Source organism: Ailuropoda melanoleuca, chromosome 16, assembly GCF_002007445.2.
Source record: "Ailuropoda melanoleuca isolate Jingjing chromosome 16, ASM200744v2, whole genome shotgun sequence".
Lineage (NCBI taxonomy): Eukaryota > Metazoa > Chordata > Mammalia > Carnivora > Ursidae > Ailuropoda > Ailuropoda melanoleuca.
In genome coordinates this window covers 72,117,015-72,137,065 of record NC_048233.1, presented here as the reverse complement: position 1 = coordinate 72,137,065, position 20,051 = coordinate 72,117,015, and the positions used below count along the sequence as shown (strand labels likewise).

Below are 20,051 nucleotides of genomic sequence, written 5' to 3'. Positions count from 1 at the left end.
GCCTGGGGACTCCCACCAAGGCTCTGATTACCTGGATGAACTTCAGGATCAGCGCTCACCTGAGGGGATGTGACTTTGTGACTTAGATGATTTTTCCTTTCTGGGAAGGACAATTATATACCCAACTCTGAACACTTGCTGATTGGGCATCTCTCCCAGTCAAATGTATCATGCTAATAAGTTCATCAACCATAAAACCCAGTGATGGACTGTTTCTCCCCTCACCTTGCTGGTTGTGGAAAGAGAGAGAAAGAGAGAAAGAGAGAGAGAGAGAGAGAGAAAGAAAGAGAGAGAGAAAGTGAGAGAAAGAAGAAAGAAAGAAAGAAAGAAAGAAAGAAAGAAAGAAAAGAAAGAAAAGAAAAAAAAGGAAGAAAAGAAAGAAAGAAAAAGAAAGAAAAAGGACGACCCAGGACATGAGAGGATCAGATCCAGTTATTGTTGGCTTCTGAGCTGTCCACGTTAGCCTGGTTTTAAAGAAAAAAACACACTCCAGATCTATTTTGCTCATAAACAACTTTTATTTTTGTTCTCAGTATGTGCCCTTGAAGATTCCAAAATGTCTGGAGTTTCTGATTCTCCTGGGATCAGAGGTAAAAGCATTGTACAGAAACACTCAACCTTGGCGCATCGCTCTCTCCCGAGGAGCTAAGTTTGATGGCCTCAGAGAGAGGGAGCTGACACTCACACCTTATTCCAAGATGGGTAACACAGTGAACAAAGAATTAGTAAAACACAGACTCAGTCTGTCGAGGGCTTCAAATATACATATTCTATATATATAAACCTGTTATATAGGATTTCAACTTATTGGTTTCCTTGTGATTTGTAATTAAAGTACAAATGATATAGATGTTGTACACTGCTGATTTCCCCTTCTCAGCCCCCCCTCCCTCCCCAACATAAATAACATTACAAAGGTCAGGTGATCCTAAGAATTTTTGTTGTTGTCAATATTTCGTTTTAAAAATCATTTCCCCTTCCTCCCCGGCAAACTACCTCTGACGGTTTGTGACATAGCAGCATGGAACGGACACGACGGGGGACGGCATGGATCTAATGGCGAGAGCGCACAACGTTGCTTCTCACTGGCATCGGGTGGGCTTCTGCATTTCCACTGACAACAGAGGCTACTACAGGAAGCAGAGAATGTGCAACGCGGTTTCGTCCTCCGCCCACGAGGAGGAGGAGGCCGGCTGGACCACTGAGAAAAGCCCTAAAGGCATTGAGGTTTTGGAGACAGAGCACAGCTCCAGAAACGTCTTGGCTCAGTATTTACACGGTATCTTTCCGCTGCATTTTCCTTTTGAGAAATTTGTGTTTCTGAGGTTGGCTGGGGGAAAGAGGGAACTTAAAAACAAAGACAAACTGATTCCCACGTATGTAAAAGTCCTGTTGTAAGTCTTAGTTATTTTCACACACATCATTAAAAGTAGATACTGACAATGATTGGTTTCTTCTTCTTCTTATTTTTTTTTAAGAGCATGAGAAGAGAGAGAAATGAGAGAGAGAGGAGGGTGTACTAAGGAGAGCGCCGTCCCTTCTTCAGCATTAAGTGACACTGGATGGTCTGGATTCGGTTCTTGGCCGGAACGAACTCAGGCTGCAGCCTCAGCGTCGATTCATACCACACCAGGGCTTTCTCAAACTCCTCCTGTGAGGGGCACAGGGACAGATGTGAGAGGGACACCACCACCTGGCTGAATGTGTACCGTGACTTCTTTTTCCTTGAGAAACACCTCTGTGCTAGTAGCAATCCTGTGGGGTTTTCTCAACGGATCCACGTCTCTGAGGAAAACTCTGGGGTCTGGAAGGGGACACCATGCCCGAGGTACAGTATCACGAAGAAAACAAAGGCAGAGCCCAAGAGCCAAAGGGAAAGGGGAGATCGATTTTACAAAGGTCTGAGCCAAAAGTGGGAGTAATCCTGGAGGTAACGGTGAGGACCAACATGGCCGAGTACTGACTGTGTGCCAGGCACTGTGCTGGGTGCTTTATGAAAACCCTCCACTGAATCCTCACAGAAACCTCTAGAACTGTGCCTGGCAAATGCTCCTTATGCATCTGCCTGAATTTTCTACTACAGCTAGAAAGATGGAAGTCAAATATCTCAAAGTCAGGTGCTGTACATTTTGGAACAGTGTTTTTTCTCCCTCACATTTAAAAATACGAACATCATTTGAAAATGATCGCTGTCATATTTGAAGGCGTTCACCTTTCACTTAGACCAATACTCTCAAAGAAGAGCCCAAACCAAATGGTTAAATGACTCCTTCTAGGCAAGTGAGATGCAGAATTCCTCATTCATAGTAGCAAATTTCACATTTACTGGGGACAAAAATAGATTCTTCGATTTTAAGAAGCAGAGAAGGAAATTTGCACATTCAGCAATACCTACCCGGCCAAATTATACTCGCTGCCTTTCAAGTCAAGGATGACACATAAAACTTACAGCTTCAAGCTGCTCCTTCTATTAACCTTTATTGAGAGTACCTTGGGAATCGCCCCATGTGGGACACCAAGCTTTAGATGAAAATGCATAGCACGATTCTCATGTTAAATTCAGCTATGACAGCTTCCAGGTCACCCCTGGGATTTTAAGTTCTGAAATCGGTCCTTGTTTCTGACCAGAATGAGGGTTCTGGATGATGGCTTTGCCGTTTGCTCTGGAAATGGTATCCCATGAAGCCAGTGGCATGCCAGCATTCATGAAACACGTGACGAGCCCTTCGTATGAGCCAAACACTGTGAAGTGCTAGGGGCAGAAAGGTGAAGAGGAGTCTCTTCCCAAAGTAGCGCATCGTCTGGGGGGAGAGACAGATACTTAAAAAGTAAATGAATAAACCAAGGGGCAAATACGGCAAGAATGACACGCACAGGGCCTCATAAGCGCGGTAATCTAAGTACCTGGCCCCACCTGACAGCAGGAGCGCACGGGTGCTTCTGTCCATGGGGAGTGTTAGGTAAAGCTGACTCGACTGTGAGTCTGAAACTCACCGGGGGGAGCTACACAGTTGCAAATACTTAGATGAATTTCACGTACTATTTTTTTTAAAAATTCACAAACTCCTTAGCCATAAAAAATACCTTTGTTGGAGCTAGCAATCAGACAAAAAATGCACAAGAAACTGGAGGACACGGACACCGTCAAGGGAGTTCGGAAAGCAAAGGTGAGCGGGGGAGAGACAGCGGCAGAGGTGGTATGCTCTGTCCCCGCCAGTGACCTCACCATCGCCACGTAGACGTTGCCCAGCGTGAAGTGGTTCACGGCAAAGTGTGGTGCGATCTCTACTGCCATGGTGGCTACTATGACGGCGTCGTTCCAGAGCTTGGCGTTGTGCAAGATGTTAGCCAGGCTGATCAGGGGCACGTCCTGGGAAAGCAAGGAGGATGGTGAGAAGGAAAGGGTACTGATGTTCGAGCCTTCATTCCTGGTGGTTCTGACCATAAATAATGCAGTAAGTTTTTCCTGCATGACCGAGTAACGCAACTGAACCTGCGAGTCTTCTGGTTGCTACTGGTCTGTGACAGATGAGGAGACTGCATGAGGACACAAACCAGTGCATTACTCCTTTCATTAGGAAAGTCTGGCCTCAAACACAAAGTGGAAGAGTCAGGTGAGTAAACAATCTGCTTGGTGAAGTTGCTGGTTTACATGCTGGGGCAGGCTTCCGTCTCGTTGCAGACTGGTAATAAACAGTTCACAGCCCGACGCCTGTCCCCAGATGACACTTGTGAGTCCTGCTGTGGGAGAGCCGAAGTGTCTTCTGCAAGGTCCACGGCATCACCTGCTTGAACCAGGGCCGGCAAACTCTGGCCTACAGGCCGAAGCTATGCCTGCTGCCTATATTTGTAATGTTTTACTGGAATGTAACCATTCCTGTTCCTTTGTGTATTTCTGTGGCTTATTTCATGGCGGAACCAAGCGGCTCCAACAAGGCTGTCTGGCCTGCAGAGCCGAAATTTCTTTTTCTGACCCCTGACCTAGAATGCTGGCCCTTGCCTATGGCTAGCAGTACAGAGCACAGAATGATGGGCTGAACAAGTAGCAACACTGTTATCAGCACAAATACTGAGTCCTTTAAGCTTGTTACTCAAGCAAGCACCACCTGCACCACACCGTACCCGGTTCTACGGGAGATACAGAAGACCTAGGGGAAAAGGACCCACCTTCGTCCTTACTGGACATTCATGGAGTGAGGTCATTATATGAGGTCACAAAGCTAGCAAGAGGCACAGCTCCTGTCACCATTCCATACACTGCCCTTATGAACAAAGAAGACATGAGCTGTGTCTTCGGGAGGTCTGAGATGTGGAGGTGAACGCAGAACTCAGCACGTGTGGATACAACCGTGCTGTTAAAAAGCTGAACGTTCTCAGTCATCTCAGCAGTAACTGGCAGTTTTGGAAAGACTGATGTGACATCACACTGATGTGATGTGTTTTTTGTTTTTGTGGAAAAGGTGAAGTCTGACGGAGACCAGGAACTGGCTGATATGTGAGAAGAGATGGAAACTGCTTTGGTTTTGGTGTCTGGAAACAAGCTTAATTCAGCAGTATACATAAAACAAGTATCACAGGACCTCCAGGTCCCCCGGGGGTAAGCTAATCCCAGAAGGACTTGAGGGGTGACAGCCTGCCTAGGCCAGTGCATTTGTTGTACGCTGGGTGGCTCTGCAAACAGTGGAAGGGACATTAAATGATGGACTCTTAAAGACCTTCCCCCGTGTTCCCACTTGCAGAGGCAGGGAAGGCATGGTAGTGGGTCTCATTCCCAGGCTTGCAGCAGTATAAGTGGGGTCTAAGGTTCTGCCAGCCTATGCTAGCCTTTTGCCACTTTCTTACTGGCCAAGCGTGAGGAAAGATAGTTGAAACCTCAGAATAAACAGTAGAAAGGACCGAGAGACAGAAATTCGCACTTCGGAGCTGCACTCACCTTCATCTGGTGTGGAGCATAGTGGAGGGCCTGGCGGAGGCAGTCGATCGCCTTCTTTCCTTGGCCTTTCACTCTCCAGTAGAGGGCTGCCATGCTGGAAAGAACCCAGGATGTCTGGTTCTACAAAGGAATGATCAGTTGAAGCTGGTGTCTCTTAAATATATATATTAGAGAGATTAGTCCCATGTCTGTGATATGAATTACAGATACATTCCCTCAGTTTTCTTTTTTTTTTTAAAGATTTTATTTATTTATTTGACAGAGAGAGAGACAGCCAGCGAGAGAGGGAACACAAGCAGGGGGAGTGGGAGAGGAAGAAGCAGGCTCATAGCAGAGGAGCCTGATGTGGGGCTCGATCCCATAACGCCAGATCATGCCCTGAGCCGAAGGCAGACGCTTAACCGCTGTGCCACCCAGGCGCCCCCATTCCCTCAGTTTTCTGATGTCTACCCTTGGGCCTCTGGTTTTTTGGTGTGATGTAGGCTTTGATTTCTACATAATTCAGTTTATTACTTTAGATGGCTTCTGGATTTTTCAGTTGTAGCTGACAAGGTCTTGCTTACTTCAAGGTTATCAAGAAATTTTACCACGTTTTCCCCCCAGAACTGTAAAGTTTCATTTTTCACATTTAAATCTTCGATCCATTGAAATTTAACTTGGTGTAAAAGATATGGCTCCAACTTAGATCGTTACTAAGTTGTCCCAATAAGATTTAACAAATAATTCATCTCTCTTCCCTCAGTGAGATGCTACCTTTACCATATACAAAATTTCAGCACTTAATTTAGGTCTAATTTTGGATTTCCCTGTCTATTTCATTTGCCCTTTTTGATGCACGGTCTCTAACTCTCAGCCATCACAGATGAAGCAATCAGAAAACTTAGCCTGCTTTCTGCTTTCTACCTTTTTTCTTTCTTCCAATCTAATTTTTTGGTAATTTTATTACTCTTCATAGTCAGGCCATATAGTATTTGTATTCTGTTCTATCGCCCTATTCCCCATATTTGTTTTCCTATTGGTTTTGCGGCTAAATATATTCATTGATCACTGACATTACTTTCGTGTGGTTTCCCCAATCATCTCGTGATTGGCTGAGGTTCAGCCCAATACTGTCAGTGGGAACAATATTCTTGGACACTGTTGTTATGGGCTGAACTGTGCTCCTCCAAGACATACATGTTGAAATCTCAGTCCCTCATACCTCAGAATGTAACTGTATTTGGAGATAAGGTCTTTAAGGAGGTAATTAAATTAAAATGAGGCCACCAGTGTGAGGCCTTAATGCAATACGACTGGATTTATATGAAGGATTTATAGAAGAGGAAGCGATACTTCAGGGTCCTGTGTGCAGAGGGATGACCCTGTGAGAGGCAGCAAGAAGCTAGCCATTGGCAGCCAAGGACGGAGGCCCCAGAGGAAACCCACCCTGTCGGCACCTGGATCCCGGACGTGTGACCTCCAGAAATGTGAGAAAACAAATTTCTACCGTTTAAGATACCCAGTCTGTGGTGCTTTGTTACGGTTGCCCTAGCAAACGAATATAATCATACATGTTCAAAACTTTCTGTCTGCAGCCTTCATACCTGAAGGACAGCTGGCTGGATGTAAAACCATGGCTCATTCTTTCTTTCCTTGAATAACGTGTTGGCACTGTTCCATTGCCTGCTGGCAAGGATGGCTGCTACAGAGAAATCTGAGGCTGCCTGATTTATTCCCCCTTCTTAGTGACTTGGTCCTATTGATCGGCTTCTCAGAAGGAGTCTTTTTTTAAGACTCAAATGATCTTTCATTAATGCCAATATTTCACACATACAAAAGAGCATGTTTATATAATCATATATATACATAAGTGATTATATAAAAATATACACTTACGTGATAAAACATAAAATAACGAATCTCCCAGAAGCTGCCAGCCTAGTGAAGAATGAACTTGCAGCCAGCCACCTATGTGTCTAGCCTCTTGCCTTTTCTCCAGAGGCACACACTATCCTAAATGCTACGTTTGTTATTCCATTGCTTTTTTATACACTGTTCCATCTCTCTCTCTCTCTCTCTCTCTCTCACACACACACACACACACGTATATTTGCTTCAACAATATAATCCTCAGTGTACTTCTTCCTGTGCATTATAAAAGTGGTCTAATATGGTACAGAGACTTCCGGGCCCTGAAATTTTTACTCAACACTCTATTTCTAAAATTCATCCATGTTGTGTGTAGCTTTAACTCATTCAGTTTCCTTGCTGCACAATTAAAAGTCCATTAAATGAATATATTATATTTATCCATTTTCTGTAGATGGGGGCTCTGAGTTATTTCCTGTTTTTAAGTTTTCTGTTGCAAATAAATGTGCAGTTTCTCTAGTCTAGAGTAGATACCTAGGGGTAGGACTGCTGGTTCACAAGATATGCACATGTCCAACAGAACAAGAGAATGCTAACTTGTTCCCTACAGGTGCTGTAACAATCTACAATCCCATCAGCAATGTTTAGACATGCTTCTTGCTTTGTAGCCTTTCAAATTCTAATTTGGTGTCCTCAGTGGGGGTAAAACAGCATCTTACTGTGGTCTTGGTTTGCATTTCCTTATCATGAGTGAGACCGAAACTGTTTCTTGAATTTATTAGCCACACACATCTTCTTTCAGTGAAATGTCTGTTAATATCTTTTAGGTATCATTCTATTTTATTATTTATCTTTCTCATTGATTTGTTTATACGTTCTGCCTATCAGTCTTTGTAGGTTGAATGTGTTACACACACATTCACTCCAGCTTCTCTCTCTTTCATTTAAAAAATGTCTTTAATTTAAAAAAGTTTAAACTTTAATGTAGTTGAACTTATTCACATTTTCTCTTCTGGTTAGTGCTTTAGTATCTTAAGAAATCATTTTCTATTCCAAGGCCAGAAAGATCACCTCCCACATTTCATTCTAATTTTTAAGGCTTTGTTTTTGATACTCGAGTCCTTAATTCCCATGGAATTCCTTTTTTATGTAAGCTGTGAGGTGAGGATGAATGAGCTTCCTGCAAAATCCCTTCTCTTTGTTGATCATCCACAGTCCAATGTATGTCAGAGTCGGCTTCAGAACTTTATTATTATTATTCTATTTTTAATTATGTTATGTTAGTCACCATGCAGTACATCATTAGTTTTTGATGTAATGTTTCATGATTCGGGCTTTCTATGTAGTCCCCCCTTGTCATTACTTCTGTTTATCCTTGAGCAAATGGCATTATGGCTTGCTTTATAATTTTTCATAAAAGTAAGGCAATTTTCACAACCTTATTTTTTTCAAGAGTGTCATGTCCATTCCTTACCCTTCCATATAAAGGTCTGCTTTTCAAATACCATAAAAAAAAACTTGTTGGCATTTTGATTATGGTAGGACTGACTCTATAAATCAAATTAGGGAAAACTGACATGTTTATGATGTGTGTTGTCTTATCCATGAACATTATATATCTCTCTGTTTATTTAGGTCTTTTCAAATGCCTTTCAATAAAGTTGTATCACTTTGTGCAGACAGGGCTTACAAATTTTTTGTTAGATTTATTACTGGGGACTTCATATTTTTGTAGTGATGGAAAAATACATTTTGAAAATTATGTTTTCTAATACTTTTTGCTACTGCATAGAGATTATTTTTATTGACTTCACAGGCAGCCATCTTGATAAAATGTTATTATTTCTAGATTCTTTTGGGTTTGCTATGTAGATAATCACATCATTTCTGAATAATACTTTGTTTTTTTCCTTCCTAATACGCCATTAATTTCTCTTTTTTTTTGGTTTACTGTACGTGCTAGGACTTTTGGTACAAATTTGGAAAAAAGTGGTGATGGTGGGTATTCTCTTTCCTGACTTCAAAGAATTATTTTAAATATTCCCCATTTAGAATCATCTTTGCTGTAATATTTTGTTGATTCTTCTCATCAGATTAAGGAAGTCCTTGTCTAGTCTTAATTTGCATTAGATTGACATCATGAATAGTAGTATTGCATTTTATCAAATGCAATCTACTGAAATAATTTCATAATTGTAATCCTTTCATTTGGTTGATGAAATACAGAGTTTTCCTAAAGTTAGACCATTTTTGTATTTCTGGGATAAACCCAACTTGATCAAGGTGCATCTTGTAAAAGAAAAATATATGCTGTTAGATTTAGTCTGTTAAAATTTGGCATATGGTTTTGATACCTATTGTTTGTAAAGTGAGCTTAGAGTATAATTTTTCTTTCTCATAATATCTTTGTCTACTTTTCTTTTCAAGGCTACGCTAGTCTTGTCTCAAGCAATTAACTGGGAAGTTGTTCCCTTTTCCATTGTCCAGAAGAGTCTGTTTATATTGAGATGGTGTATTTCTTAAAATTTTGGTAGAATTCACATGTAAAATCAACAGGCCTTGTATTCTTTGCGAGAAGATATATTTTAACCTACTGCTTCAATTTATTTGAGTTATAATATCCAAATCAATTTGGGTAATTACATTTTTCTAGAAATTTGTCTTCTTTACAACTGTTTTCAAATTTATTGGCATAAAATTGTTAATTGTATCATTTTCTTATCTTTTTAGCTGTAGTTTTGCTTCCCTTTTCCTTCAATATTGGTTATTTGTGCTTCATTTTTTCTAGATTAATTTTGCCTGACTAGTGCCTCAAAGAAACAACTTTTGGATTGTGGATCACCATTCTATCTTTGGTTTCTGTTTCACTGATTTCTGTACCTAATAATAGAAGATAAAAATGCAAAAATAAAAACTGATAGAAAATAAAATATATACAAATTCAGAATTATAGCTGTAGATTTCAACATACTTCTCAATAAGAGATAGAAGAAATATACAAAAAAATCAGTAAAGATAAAGAAGACATGAACAATATTATCAAACAACTTGACCTAAATGACATTTCTAGAATACTCTAACAGTAGTAGTATTATTTTCTGATGTACATGGAACATTTACCAAGGCAGATCATATTCTGGGTCATAAAACAAGTGTGAATAAGTTTAAAAGAATTTAAGTCACATAAACTATGCTCATTTACTGCAATGAAATTAAACTAGAAATTAATTAAAGAGATCTGGAAAATGCCCAATAGTTGGAAACCCAAATAACATACTTCTAAATAACAGATCAAAGGAGAAATTAGGAAGAAAATTATAAACTATTTTAAAATGAATGAAAATACAACAAAATTTGTGATACACAGCTAAAACAGAATTTAGAGGGTAACTTTTAGCACTAAACACCTACCTTAGAAAGGCAAGGGATCAAATCAATAACATAAGCTTCCACATAAAGAAACTAAAAAAACCCAGCAAATTAAATCCTAAGAAGCAGAAGACAGGAAATAGTAAAGATAAGAGCAGACGTCAGTGAAAGAGAAAATAAAAACAACAGGGAACTATCGATGGATCCAAAACTTTGAGTTCTTGGTTCTTTGAGAAGACCGATAAAATGGATAAATTTCTAGTCAGTCTGATCAGGAAAAAAAAAAAAAGAGAAAAGATACAAAGTACCAACATCAGAATTACGAGAGTGCATGTTACTACAGATCCTACAGATGTTAACAGAATGAGAAAAAAAATATATTATGAACAACCCTATGCTAATCAACAACTCAGATGAAGTGGACAAATTTCTTTAAAGATACAACTAACAAAACTGACTCAAGAAGAGAGATAATTTGAATACTTTTTATTAAAGAAATTGAATTTTTTAGAAGTCTCTCACAACAATCCTGGCCCAGATGGCTTCACTGCTGAATTCTATCAAATATTTAAGTAAGAAATAATACTTCTTTATAAAGTCTTTTGGAAAAATAAGGTGTATAACTCATTATACAAAGTCATTATTAACCTAATAACAAAACTAGACAAAGTATTACAAAGCAAAGGAAACCACAGACTAACACACTTCATGAATATAGATTCAGACACTGATTGGCTTATCAACGGTGGGGAAAGGTATTTATGTTGGTATTTGTTAATTTCTTTCAGTAGATCAATCAAAAATTTTTGCTTTACATTTTTGAGATTACTTCATTGGGTATGTATAAATTTAGAACTAGTCTATCTTTCTGGTGAATTAAATCTCTTACTATTAGATAGTCACTTTCTCTGCCCCTAATAATTTTTTTGTTTTCAAATATATTTTTTCAGGTAATTAATAACTATACCTACTTTCTTTTGATTAGCAAGTACCTGGTATATCTTTTCCCATTTTTTTCAACATTTATATTATGTTTCAGGCATGACTCTTATTAAATCTTTTCAAAATTTCCAATTTGACATTATTGTGACTGCTATATTACAGAATCTTTTTTTAAAAGATTTTATTTGAGAGACAGTGAGAGATTGTGCACAAGCAAGATCAAGTGCGGGGAGGGGCAGAGAGAGAAGCAGACTCCCTAGGGCTAAGCAGGGAGCCTGACTCAGGGCTCCATCCCAGGACCCTGGGATCAAGGCCTGAGCTGAAGGCAGACGCTTAACCAACTGAGTCACCCAGGTGTCCCTTATTACAGATTGTTTTTAAGACTGTTTACTTCTTGGTTTCTATTTATCATTTTTTGTTGCTGCTGTTCTGATCCTTAAACATTTTTCCTCCTTTTTTTTTTCTTTTGCCACTTCTTGCATTGATTTTGTTTTTTGTTTTTTTTGATCCTCCCCTTCCTTGCTTCATTATTTTATCCTCAAAGGTTTGGGATTTGTGCATTCTTTTTAATGGTTAATCTTAAATCTTTACTCAATATTTAACGTAAAGTCCAAGCAATATGTTAAATCATTCCTCCTAAACATTAAGAGGCCTTTTCAACACCTTAACTCAGATTATCCCACCCTTAAATGTATATTGTTTTGTACTGGATTTCAGTTTAGTCATTTCTCTTAAAAATCCCACAAATTAATCATTTTCTACAGACAATGTTTGCTTGGGTTTGCATGCCTGTATCATTTTATTTGCTAAGCAAATCTTTTGTCTCAGACAATCCTTTGACTTTCATATAGAGAAGTTCTTTTATTTTTTATTTTTTTAAAGGTTTTACTTATTTGACAGAGAGACACACAGCGAGAGAGGGAACACCAGCAGGGGGAGTGGGAGAGGGAGAAGCAGGCTCCCAGCAGAGGAGCCTGATGTGGGGATTGATCCCAGAACTCCAGGATCACGCCCTGAGCTGAAGGCAGACGCTTAACGACTGAGCCACCCAGGTGCCCCCAGGCTGTCATTTTAACCATCATTCCGCTCTCTGTAATCTGTCCTTTCTTACTCCATAAGGGCAGAGATCTTTGTCTAAATTTTTCTTCACTGATTTATCCCAAGCCTTAAAAAGTATTTGGTACACGGTAGGCCTTTCCTACATATTTGCTGATGAATAAATTCATGGATGCACGTTGTGGTCTTTATTAAGTGGTCAGAATGCAAATCCAAAATTCTATAATCTGCTCTGTGGTACTGTGGCTGGAAACTGCAAACCATATTTCTCCCTTGCTAGCAGGCTTCTTATTAGGGTCTGCAAATGCACACACTAGGAGGTTGGAAGGCAAGAGGGAGAAAGGACTTTTTTCTTCCTGTTTGCATGTTGCATCTGAAAGTGTCATTTGATCAACAGTACTTTGCACTCCCAGACCCAGCTTCACTGCACCCCTTTAGCAGCCAGGCTATGCTCCCTCTTCAGAAGCTAGAACTCCCACTTGCCAGAACTCCTGCCATGAATGCCTAGATTTTGAAAACCCCACTGCCTGCCTGCCTGCCCCTCTCATCCCTAGCGGTAGGAGCCAGGCCCAGCAGTTGGCATCTCTAGCTTACTGCAGTCAGGTGTTTCCTTTTTTCTTTTTCACCCTCCCACAACGTCATCAATTCTCTACCTTCAATTTGCTTTTCAGAATCACCTAATGTTGTTTCTGTTTTCCTGACAGTACCCCGACTGGAATAGATGCTTTTAGGATACCTCTGTCTTTGCTGTTTTACTATCATGTAGCTAGGCATGGAATTTTTTTTAATTTATCCAGCTTGGAAGACAGTGTGTTTCCTGAATGTGTTGATTCACTTAATTTCTTGTCTCTATAATATTTTGGTAATTTTTTACACAAAGCTTGCAATTCAGTAGTTATTTAATTGTATCTAACTCACCCAATGAGTATTTGACCTAAATAAACAAATATATTTTTAGTTTAAGGCATCGATTTAACTTCCTCATTTCTGATATGCTGTTTGTTTGCTTGCCTTTGAGATAACATTTTAAAAATATTTTATAATGACAAATATCAAAGGTATACAAAAGAAGATAATAGTATAAGAACTTCCATGCACTCATCACCCAGCTTCAATCCTTATCAATTCATGGCCACTTCTGATTTCCTCTAACCCCTCATCCATATTAATTTGAAGCAAATCCCAGACTTTATATATATAATTTCATCAGTAAGTTTTCCAGTGTGTACTCTAAAAGATAAAAGCTCACGTTTAAAACCTAGGATTAATAAAGCTTGCCTAAATTATTGAAAATTATTTTTTAATATCATCAGTAGTCCGGTTTCCCCTGGTTGTCTTAAGCAAGTTTGTTCTGCTTTTATTATTTGAATCATAATCTAAATAAAGTCCATATGCTGACATTGGTTAATGTGTTCCTTACGTCTCTTGATTTCTAGGGTTCATCTTCATCTACTTTTTAACATGTCTGTAGAAGAAATGGGGTTATTTATCGTGTAGTTTTCCACTGACTGGATTCTGCTGATGGCATCCTAAGAGCCACTTAACATGCTCCTTTGTCCACGTATTCCCATGAGTTCCGTCAGACGTTTGACCCGCCTCGGATCGGACTTACTGAGGCGGGAGGGTGGCAAAACATTTCACAGGTGGTAACGTGAACGTCCAACGGTAGCCACACACCGTCTGAGTGTATTTGTGAAGTTAGCAACAAGTGATGATCACTGCCATAAATTAGGAGCAGCAAAACTGTAATATTCTAATTTTATCATTTCCAGTTTACTAGTTGGAATATTTCTATAAAGAGATCTTTTCTCATCAATGAATCATTTACCCCAAAGCACGGTTCATTTAGGAAGGAAGGAAACATATTTGTTATTTTCTTCTTATATTAAAAAAAAATCCCCAAGTTGTTCCCATGCATCCTCCAAAAGCAAATCCTCACAGTGAATTCGAAGTTTAAATATTGTTTAATATATGTGATGTGTATCTCCCACTCAGTTGCTCTGTTGATTTTTGCTGCTCAAAGTGTTCCATCTTTGGCCAATGGGAGCATATTCCAGTTGGCTCCGAGTTCTTCTGACACAACCTTGGTTAACTTTGGGAGCTTCTTTGCTTTCCCGGACTTGGCAGAAGCCATTTTGCCAAGATATTCTGCATCCTTTTAGTGGAAAATGGTCTAAAGATCAGTATCTAGGCACAAAGTGTGCTTACCAATACTGGGCTACTCATTGATATTAGTCTTTTCAGCAAATAAAGTTAGGAAATGTGTAAATATATGAAAATGTTTTGCTAGTATTTCCAATTCACGACTACAGACATTTACTTAACATCATCATTCTCACACTCTTATGTCCTTCACCCATACCCAAGCTCTAGTTCTCAACATCACCAACGAAATTACTCATTTATTTTGCACTGCATACACTTACACTCTCAGGACAATATCAATATTACTAACAACAGTATTACTGAAAACGAATAAGGTTTTGTTTTGTGTTTAGGGTAAATCCCATCAGGGAGGTAGTCAAGTAACTGTCTATTAAAGTCACTTGGAATAGTTCCTCTTGATGTGGTTACACTCACTAACTGAATACATAGTTGGACTCACTTAACTTCAACTAGGAACTGCCTTATTAAAATTTGTCTTTTAATAAATTTGTCTTTTGTTTTCAAAGTCAAATAGAAAAGACAATGTAGATTCAAGGAAATCTAGCTTCATGCCTGGTCTTTCCCATCCAATTTCTTTCTTTCCTCTATGGGAAACCACTTAAAAGTATTTTTAAAAGCTACTCTTCCATTTTAAAATATGTTTCTTTCTACATACATCCCCCACCTTGCCATTGTTTAAAAAGCAAAATATTGTAATCAGAGAGATAATTTTTTCCACTTTTCCTTTTTTTCACTGGCTATCTCCTGGAGATTATTTCATAGAAGTTTACAGAAATTGTCTTCATTCTTTTTGACAGCTGTAAAAGACTCCATTGTGTGGATGTTCACACCCAATAAACACCCACTGAGGACTTTTTAATCAGTCTCCTGTTGGGCATCTGGGTTGTTTCTAGGCTGCTATTTCAAACGAGGCTATAATCAACAGCCTTATTCACAGGTATTTTTGTATTAATTTTTTGTCCAGTGTATTTTTAGAAAGGATGCCTGAAAGCTGGCTACATGAGTAAATGAATGTATAATTTTGCTAGATATAGTCAATTTTCTCTCCATAAAGGTTATTCCTTTTTGCCTTTCCACCAGCAATGTTATGTATGGCAGTGCCAATTTCTCCACAACCTCAATGAGTCTATCAAACGTCTGGATTTCTGCCAATGTCATTGGCAAGAAATATCTCACTGTAGTTTTGATTTGTTTTCTAGCTTTTTTAGATAAAAACATAGATCACTGATTTTCGGTCTTTTTTTAAAAAAATATAGCCATTTAAGGGCTATAAACTTCCTTCAAACACTGCTTTAGCTGCATCCCACAAGTTTTGACATGCTTTATCTTAGTTATCATTCATTTCAAAATATTTTCTAATCTTGCTTGAGCTTTCTTCACTGACTGACCCATGGGTTACATAGAGGTGTACTCCTTAATTTCACCAAAATTGCTGAGGATTTTCCATCTGTTCTTTTGCTTCTGATCTTCATTTTTTTAATTTAATTCCACTATGGTCAGATAATATACTCTATAAATTATTTCAATATTTTAAATTTTAATTTATGACTCAGGTTACGATCAACATGGTAAATGGTCCATGTGCATTTTTAAAACATCTATCTTAAGTGGGCTCCATCCTAACGTGGGGCTCGAACTCATAACCCAAGATCAAGAGTTGCATGCTCTACTGACTAAGCCATATGCTTTTTTAAAAATGAGAATTATGGCAGAGTTTAATGCAATGTTATATAAATATGTTAGGTCAAGTTTGTTTTTTAGCAAGATGGTCTATATTTTTACTTTTCTTTGTCTGCTTAGTTCTACCGCCTACTGGGAGAGATTGATGTCTATTATGATTGTAGATTCACCTGTTTCTCTGTTTAGATCTGCCAATGTTTAATGCTTGTCTTATATAATTTGAAATTATCTTACTGGTTCCATATAGATTTACAATTTTCTATATTCCTGGTGGACTGACCACTCTATTATTATGAATTGTCTTTTTCTGTAGTAATGCTTCTTCCCTCAAATTCCACATTGTCTGATGTTAGTATAAACCAGCTTTCTTTTGATTAGTGTTTGTATATCTTTTTTCCATCTGTTTAATTTCAACCATTTAATATCTTATATTAAAGTGTGTTACTTGTGAACAGCACATAATTGGGTTCAGTATTTTAACCCAGTGTGATAATGTTGGTACTCTAATTGGAATACTTAGTCCTTTTGTATTTACTGTCATTACTGACATATTGTGCTTATCTCTATCACTTTACTATTTATATTTCATTTTACCCATTCTTATATTTTACATATAACCTATATTTCTATTTTATATTCCTTTTGTCTTCCTTTCTTGCTTCTTTATTGAATTAATCAAATGTTTTTTATTATTCCATTTTTCCTTAACTATTCTTTAACTGTTCTTTAATGATTAGTCTAGAAACTACAATATGCATCTTTAAATTATTCCAGACTAAAAATACAAATTATTACTTTAACTTTACTACTTCCCTGATAATGCTAAAACCTAACACCCTGCCCATGTGTATTCATGGGAAAATTAATCTCTTGTTAATCTTTTAGCTGTGTTTCCCTGGAAACCTAATACAGGTTGAATGTCAGCCATGTTACCAGCCAACACAGTTATGGTAAAGATGACCTGACTACACTGCAGGGGACTGAGAGGACTGTGACCGTTCCCAAGTGTGACATTTCTTGTTGGAACTCTTGGACTCTAAGCCCATCGGACTCTTGTAAAACTTATTGGTTCCTATATGGAACTTGCGAGTTCTAAACCAGGGTTGTCCCCACACTCAACTCATGTGGTCTTGATCCCTCATCCCTGAACTGTTACTTGGGGGAAGGGGCAGATAACTGTCCCTGGGACCGTTGCCAGTCTGCTATGGGAACTCTTGGAAAAACACATGAAAAGTTGCACGGCTGGCTTACTGGGTTTCCTATTCTATCCTTCTGAGTGAAGGCAAGGTCACAAGTGCCCAACTGAGTTGTGCTAGTACAAAACATTTATCGAGCTGGCCCTAAATCCACTGGCAGTGGATACTGCAGAGTTAGGTAGCAGCAGCGGAATGGACTTTCATATCCTTGGTTCGATGTGGCCAAGGCACTGTGACATAAAAGAATGCCCGGGGAGATGCAGATGAAACTGTAGTCTCTGTGGGGGGCCAACTTTCTCCGAGTCTGATGGCAAAAGTGAGACATTGTACAACAGAGGATCAATTTTTCGGTTGTGGGACTAGAGGAAAGCTGGAGGCAAACTTATGCCGAGAGAAACTGCCCACTCCTCCCCTCCCCACTGTCCGTGAAATGGAACTGACCAGAAGCGCAGCTGTAAGTGGGCTGGCTGGTGAGAATGACATTGCCTTGGGGTAGTTGATGCATTTGGCTCAAACTAGGCACTGATGCCCGGCAGGGGGCGGGGAAGAGACTTGAGCTTGACTCCCTGTTTGTGACTGGGGCTGGACTAGACAAGAAGGTAGAGCAGCTGGGTTGGCTCTGACCAAAACTGGGTGGGCCAGAGATCTACTCAGCATGGAGTGGTGTCCACGAGCCCCTAGCTGGGGGAGTGGAGGACAGAAGTGGGAGACCTATTCTGTACCAGCGCCCAGGTCAAAAAGGGCTAGGTGGCAAGCTGGCACACAAACTGGCTGCACTGGCAATGGCCGCAGTGTGGTGCATGTCGGGCGCAGCAGGTTTCTAAGCAGCGCATGTGGGCGTGACATCAGTGACAAACTGGGCAGCGTCCCGAAGGCCTAACCTCACATGGGGGATGACCAATGTCATCTGCAGACACTTAGTGATAATTAATGGCAATGCAAACCAAAAACTCCTTGGGCTTTTGAAGAAATAACAAAGGATAATGACTATTTTAAAAGTTGGAAGCGAAGAGGATATGGACATCCTTGTTGTTCTGTGAGTGATAAAAGAGAAAGGAGTGCTTTATTTGTCATCACTGTCATTTTCTAAGGCAGTGGTTTCAAAATGATCTTCATACCAGCAGTATCACCCAGTAGTTTACTACAAATGTCCATTCTCAAGCCCAACCCTAGTCCTACTAACTCAGGAAGCCCAGCAATCTGTTGAGTCTAATAAGCCCACCAGGTGATTCTGGTGGACCCTCAAGTCTGAGAGTTATTGTATTAAAGTTAGTAACTCAAGGTCTTGGAGGTTGGTCTGTGAGCCCACAATGGAAATGGTTACTAGATTAACCTCCTAGCTCTATTTTCCTGAAAACCTAATGAAGGGGGGATGTTCTCTTACCAGACAAGATAGCTTATAGTAAAAATGACTTCAGTTGGTAAATTGTATCTGGCTGAGGAGAACTGGAATAAACTACCAACACCTCATGGAAAGCCAGTTCTGAGCTTCTGAGTGCCATGGTTCTTGTAAGTAGCTATGCCCTTTCTAGGACTCAAGGGGCTACCACAAAGATACTCATTTTTATATGGAACTTGAGACATTTAAGCCAGGATAGTTCCCACAATATATCATTTGACTTGTTCCCTGGCACTTGAACCGTGACTTGGCAGGAAAGGGTGGCAGGCAGAGAATAGTCCCTGGACTAAGGACTCACTCTGGAGATACACACCTGATGCTGTTGTACCTTCCTATCAGAAGATACTACTGTTACTACTTTGTATGGTTATACTCATTTATATTTACTCTCATATTTACCCTTTCTGTTGCTCTCTGCTCTTTCCTGTTTCCATCTGGGATAGTTTTCTTTCTGCCCGAAGAAATTCCTTTGGTTATTTTTTACAGCAAATCTGTTGGTAACATCTTTTGGCTTCCGGCGGTCTAAAATCTTTATTTAACCTTCATTTTTAAAAATAGGTATAATGTACATAGAAATGCTTAGATCTTAAGTAAAACATTCACTTTTGACTACTAAAGACGTGGAAAATTTCCAACACTCTAGAAAGTCCTTTCAAGCTGCTTCCTAGTCAACCCTTTCCCCCACAAAGCAACCAGTGATCTGATTTCTAACACCATAGGTGAGGTTTTGCCTGTTCCAGAATTTCATATAGTTGGGAATCATACACTATGCACTTTTTTGTGTCCAACTTCTTTTATTAGCATAGTATTTTTGAGATTCATCAATATGGATATTGGATCTTTCTTGCTGAATCCATTAGTATAACTAGTATCCATTGTGTAAATACACCATTGTTCACCCATTCTTCTATTGACTGGCACCTCACTGTTTTTTTGGCTATTATGAATAAATCTGCTGTGAATATTTTTTAATAAGTATTTTGTGGACATGTATTTTCATGCCTCTTTGATAGATATCTAGCAGTAAAATCCCTTGGTCATATATGCTTAATTTTTTAACAGACTACTAAACTTTTCCAAAATGTCTGTGCTGTTATACTCTCACTGGCAACACAGGAAAGTTCTGGTTGCTCTGTAGCATCTCCAACATTTGCCATTACAGATCTTTTTCAGTTTAGCTCTTCTAACGCCAGTAATGCTTCCTGCTTCAAAGTCTATTTTTCCTGATGAGAGTGTTGCTCTATCACCTTTTTAAAAAATTGTTTGCATGGTATATTATTTTCCATCTTCATACTTTCAACACTTCTGTACCTGATATTTAAGGCGTTTCTCTCATAAGCAGCATGTAGCTGGATTTAAAAAACCCATTCTATACTAAATGTTTAAATTATATAATCTTTTTTACTTAGCCACTGATATGCTTGGGATCTATACTTCCTACTTTACCACTTGTGTTTTATTT

The 20,051-nt window shown here is 39.2% G+C and overlaps 1 protein-coding gene across 2 annotated transcripts in view; it reads right to left on the bottom strand.

Moving 5' to 3' along the window:
• Positions 1-498: 498 nt before the first annotated feature.
• Positions 499-20,051, bottom strand: part of TTC17 (tetratricopeptide repeat domain 17) — a 116,031-nt gene continuing 96,478 nt past the window's right edge. For both annotated transcript variants that reach the window (XM_034645705.1, XM_011235878.3), the window contains exons 23-25: positions 4,934-5,053; positions 3,227-3,370; positions 499-1,651 (exon numbers count right to left, since the gene is read on the bottom strand). In XM_034645705.1, coding sequence (XP_034501596.1) covers positions 1,520-1,651; positions 3,227-3,370; positions 4,934-5,053 — 396 coding nt within the window. In that variant the 3' untranslated portion in view covers positions 499-1,519. The remainder of the gene's footprint in view (positions 1,652-3,226; positions 3,371-4,933; positions 5,054-20,051) is intronic.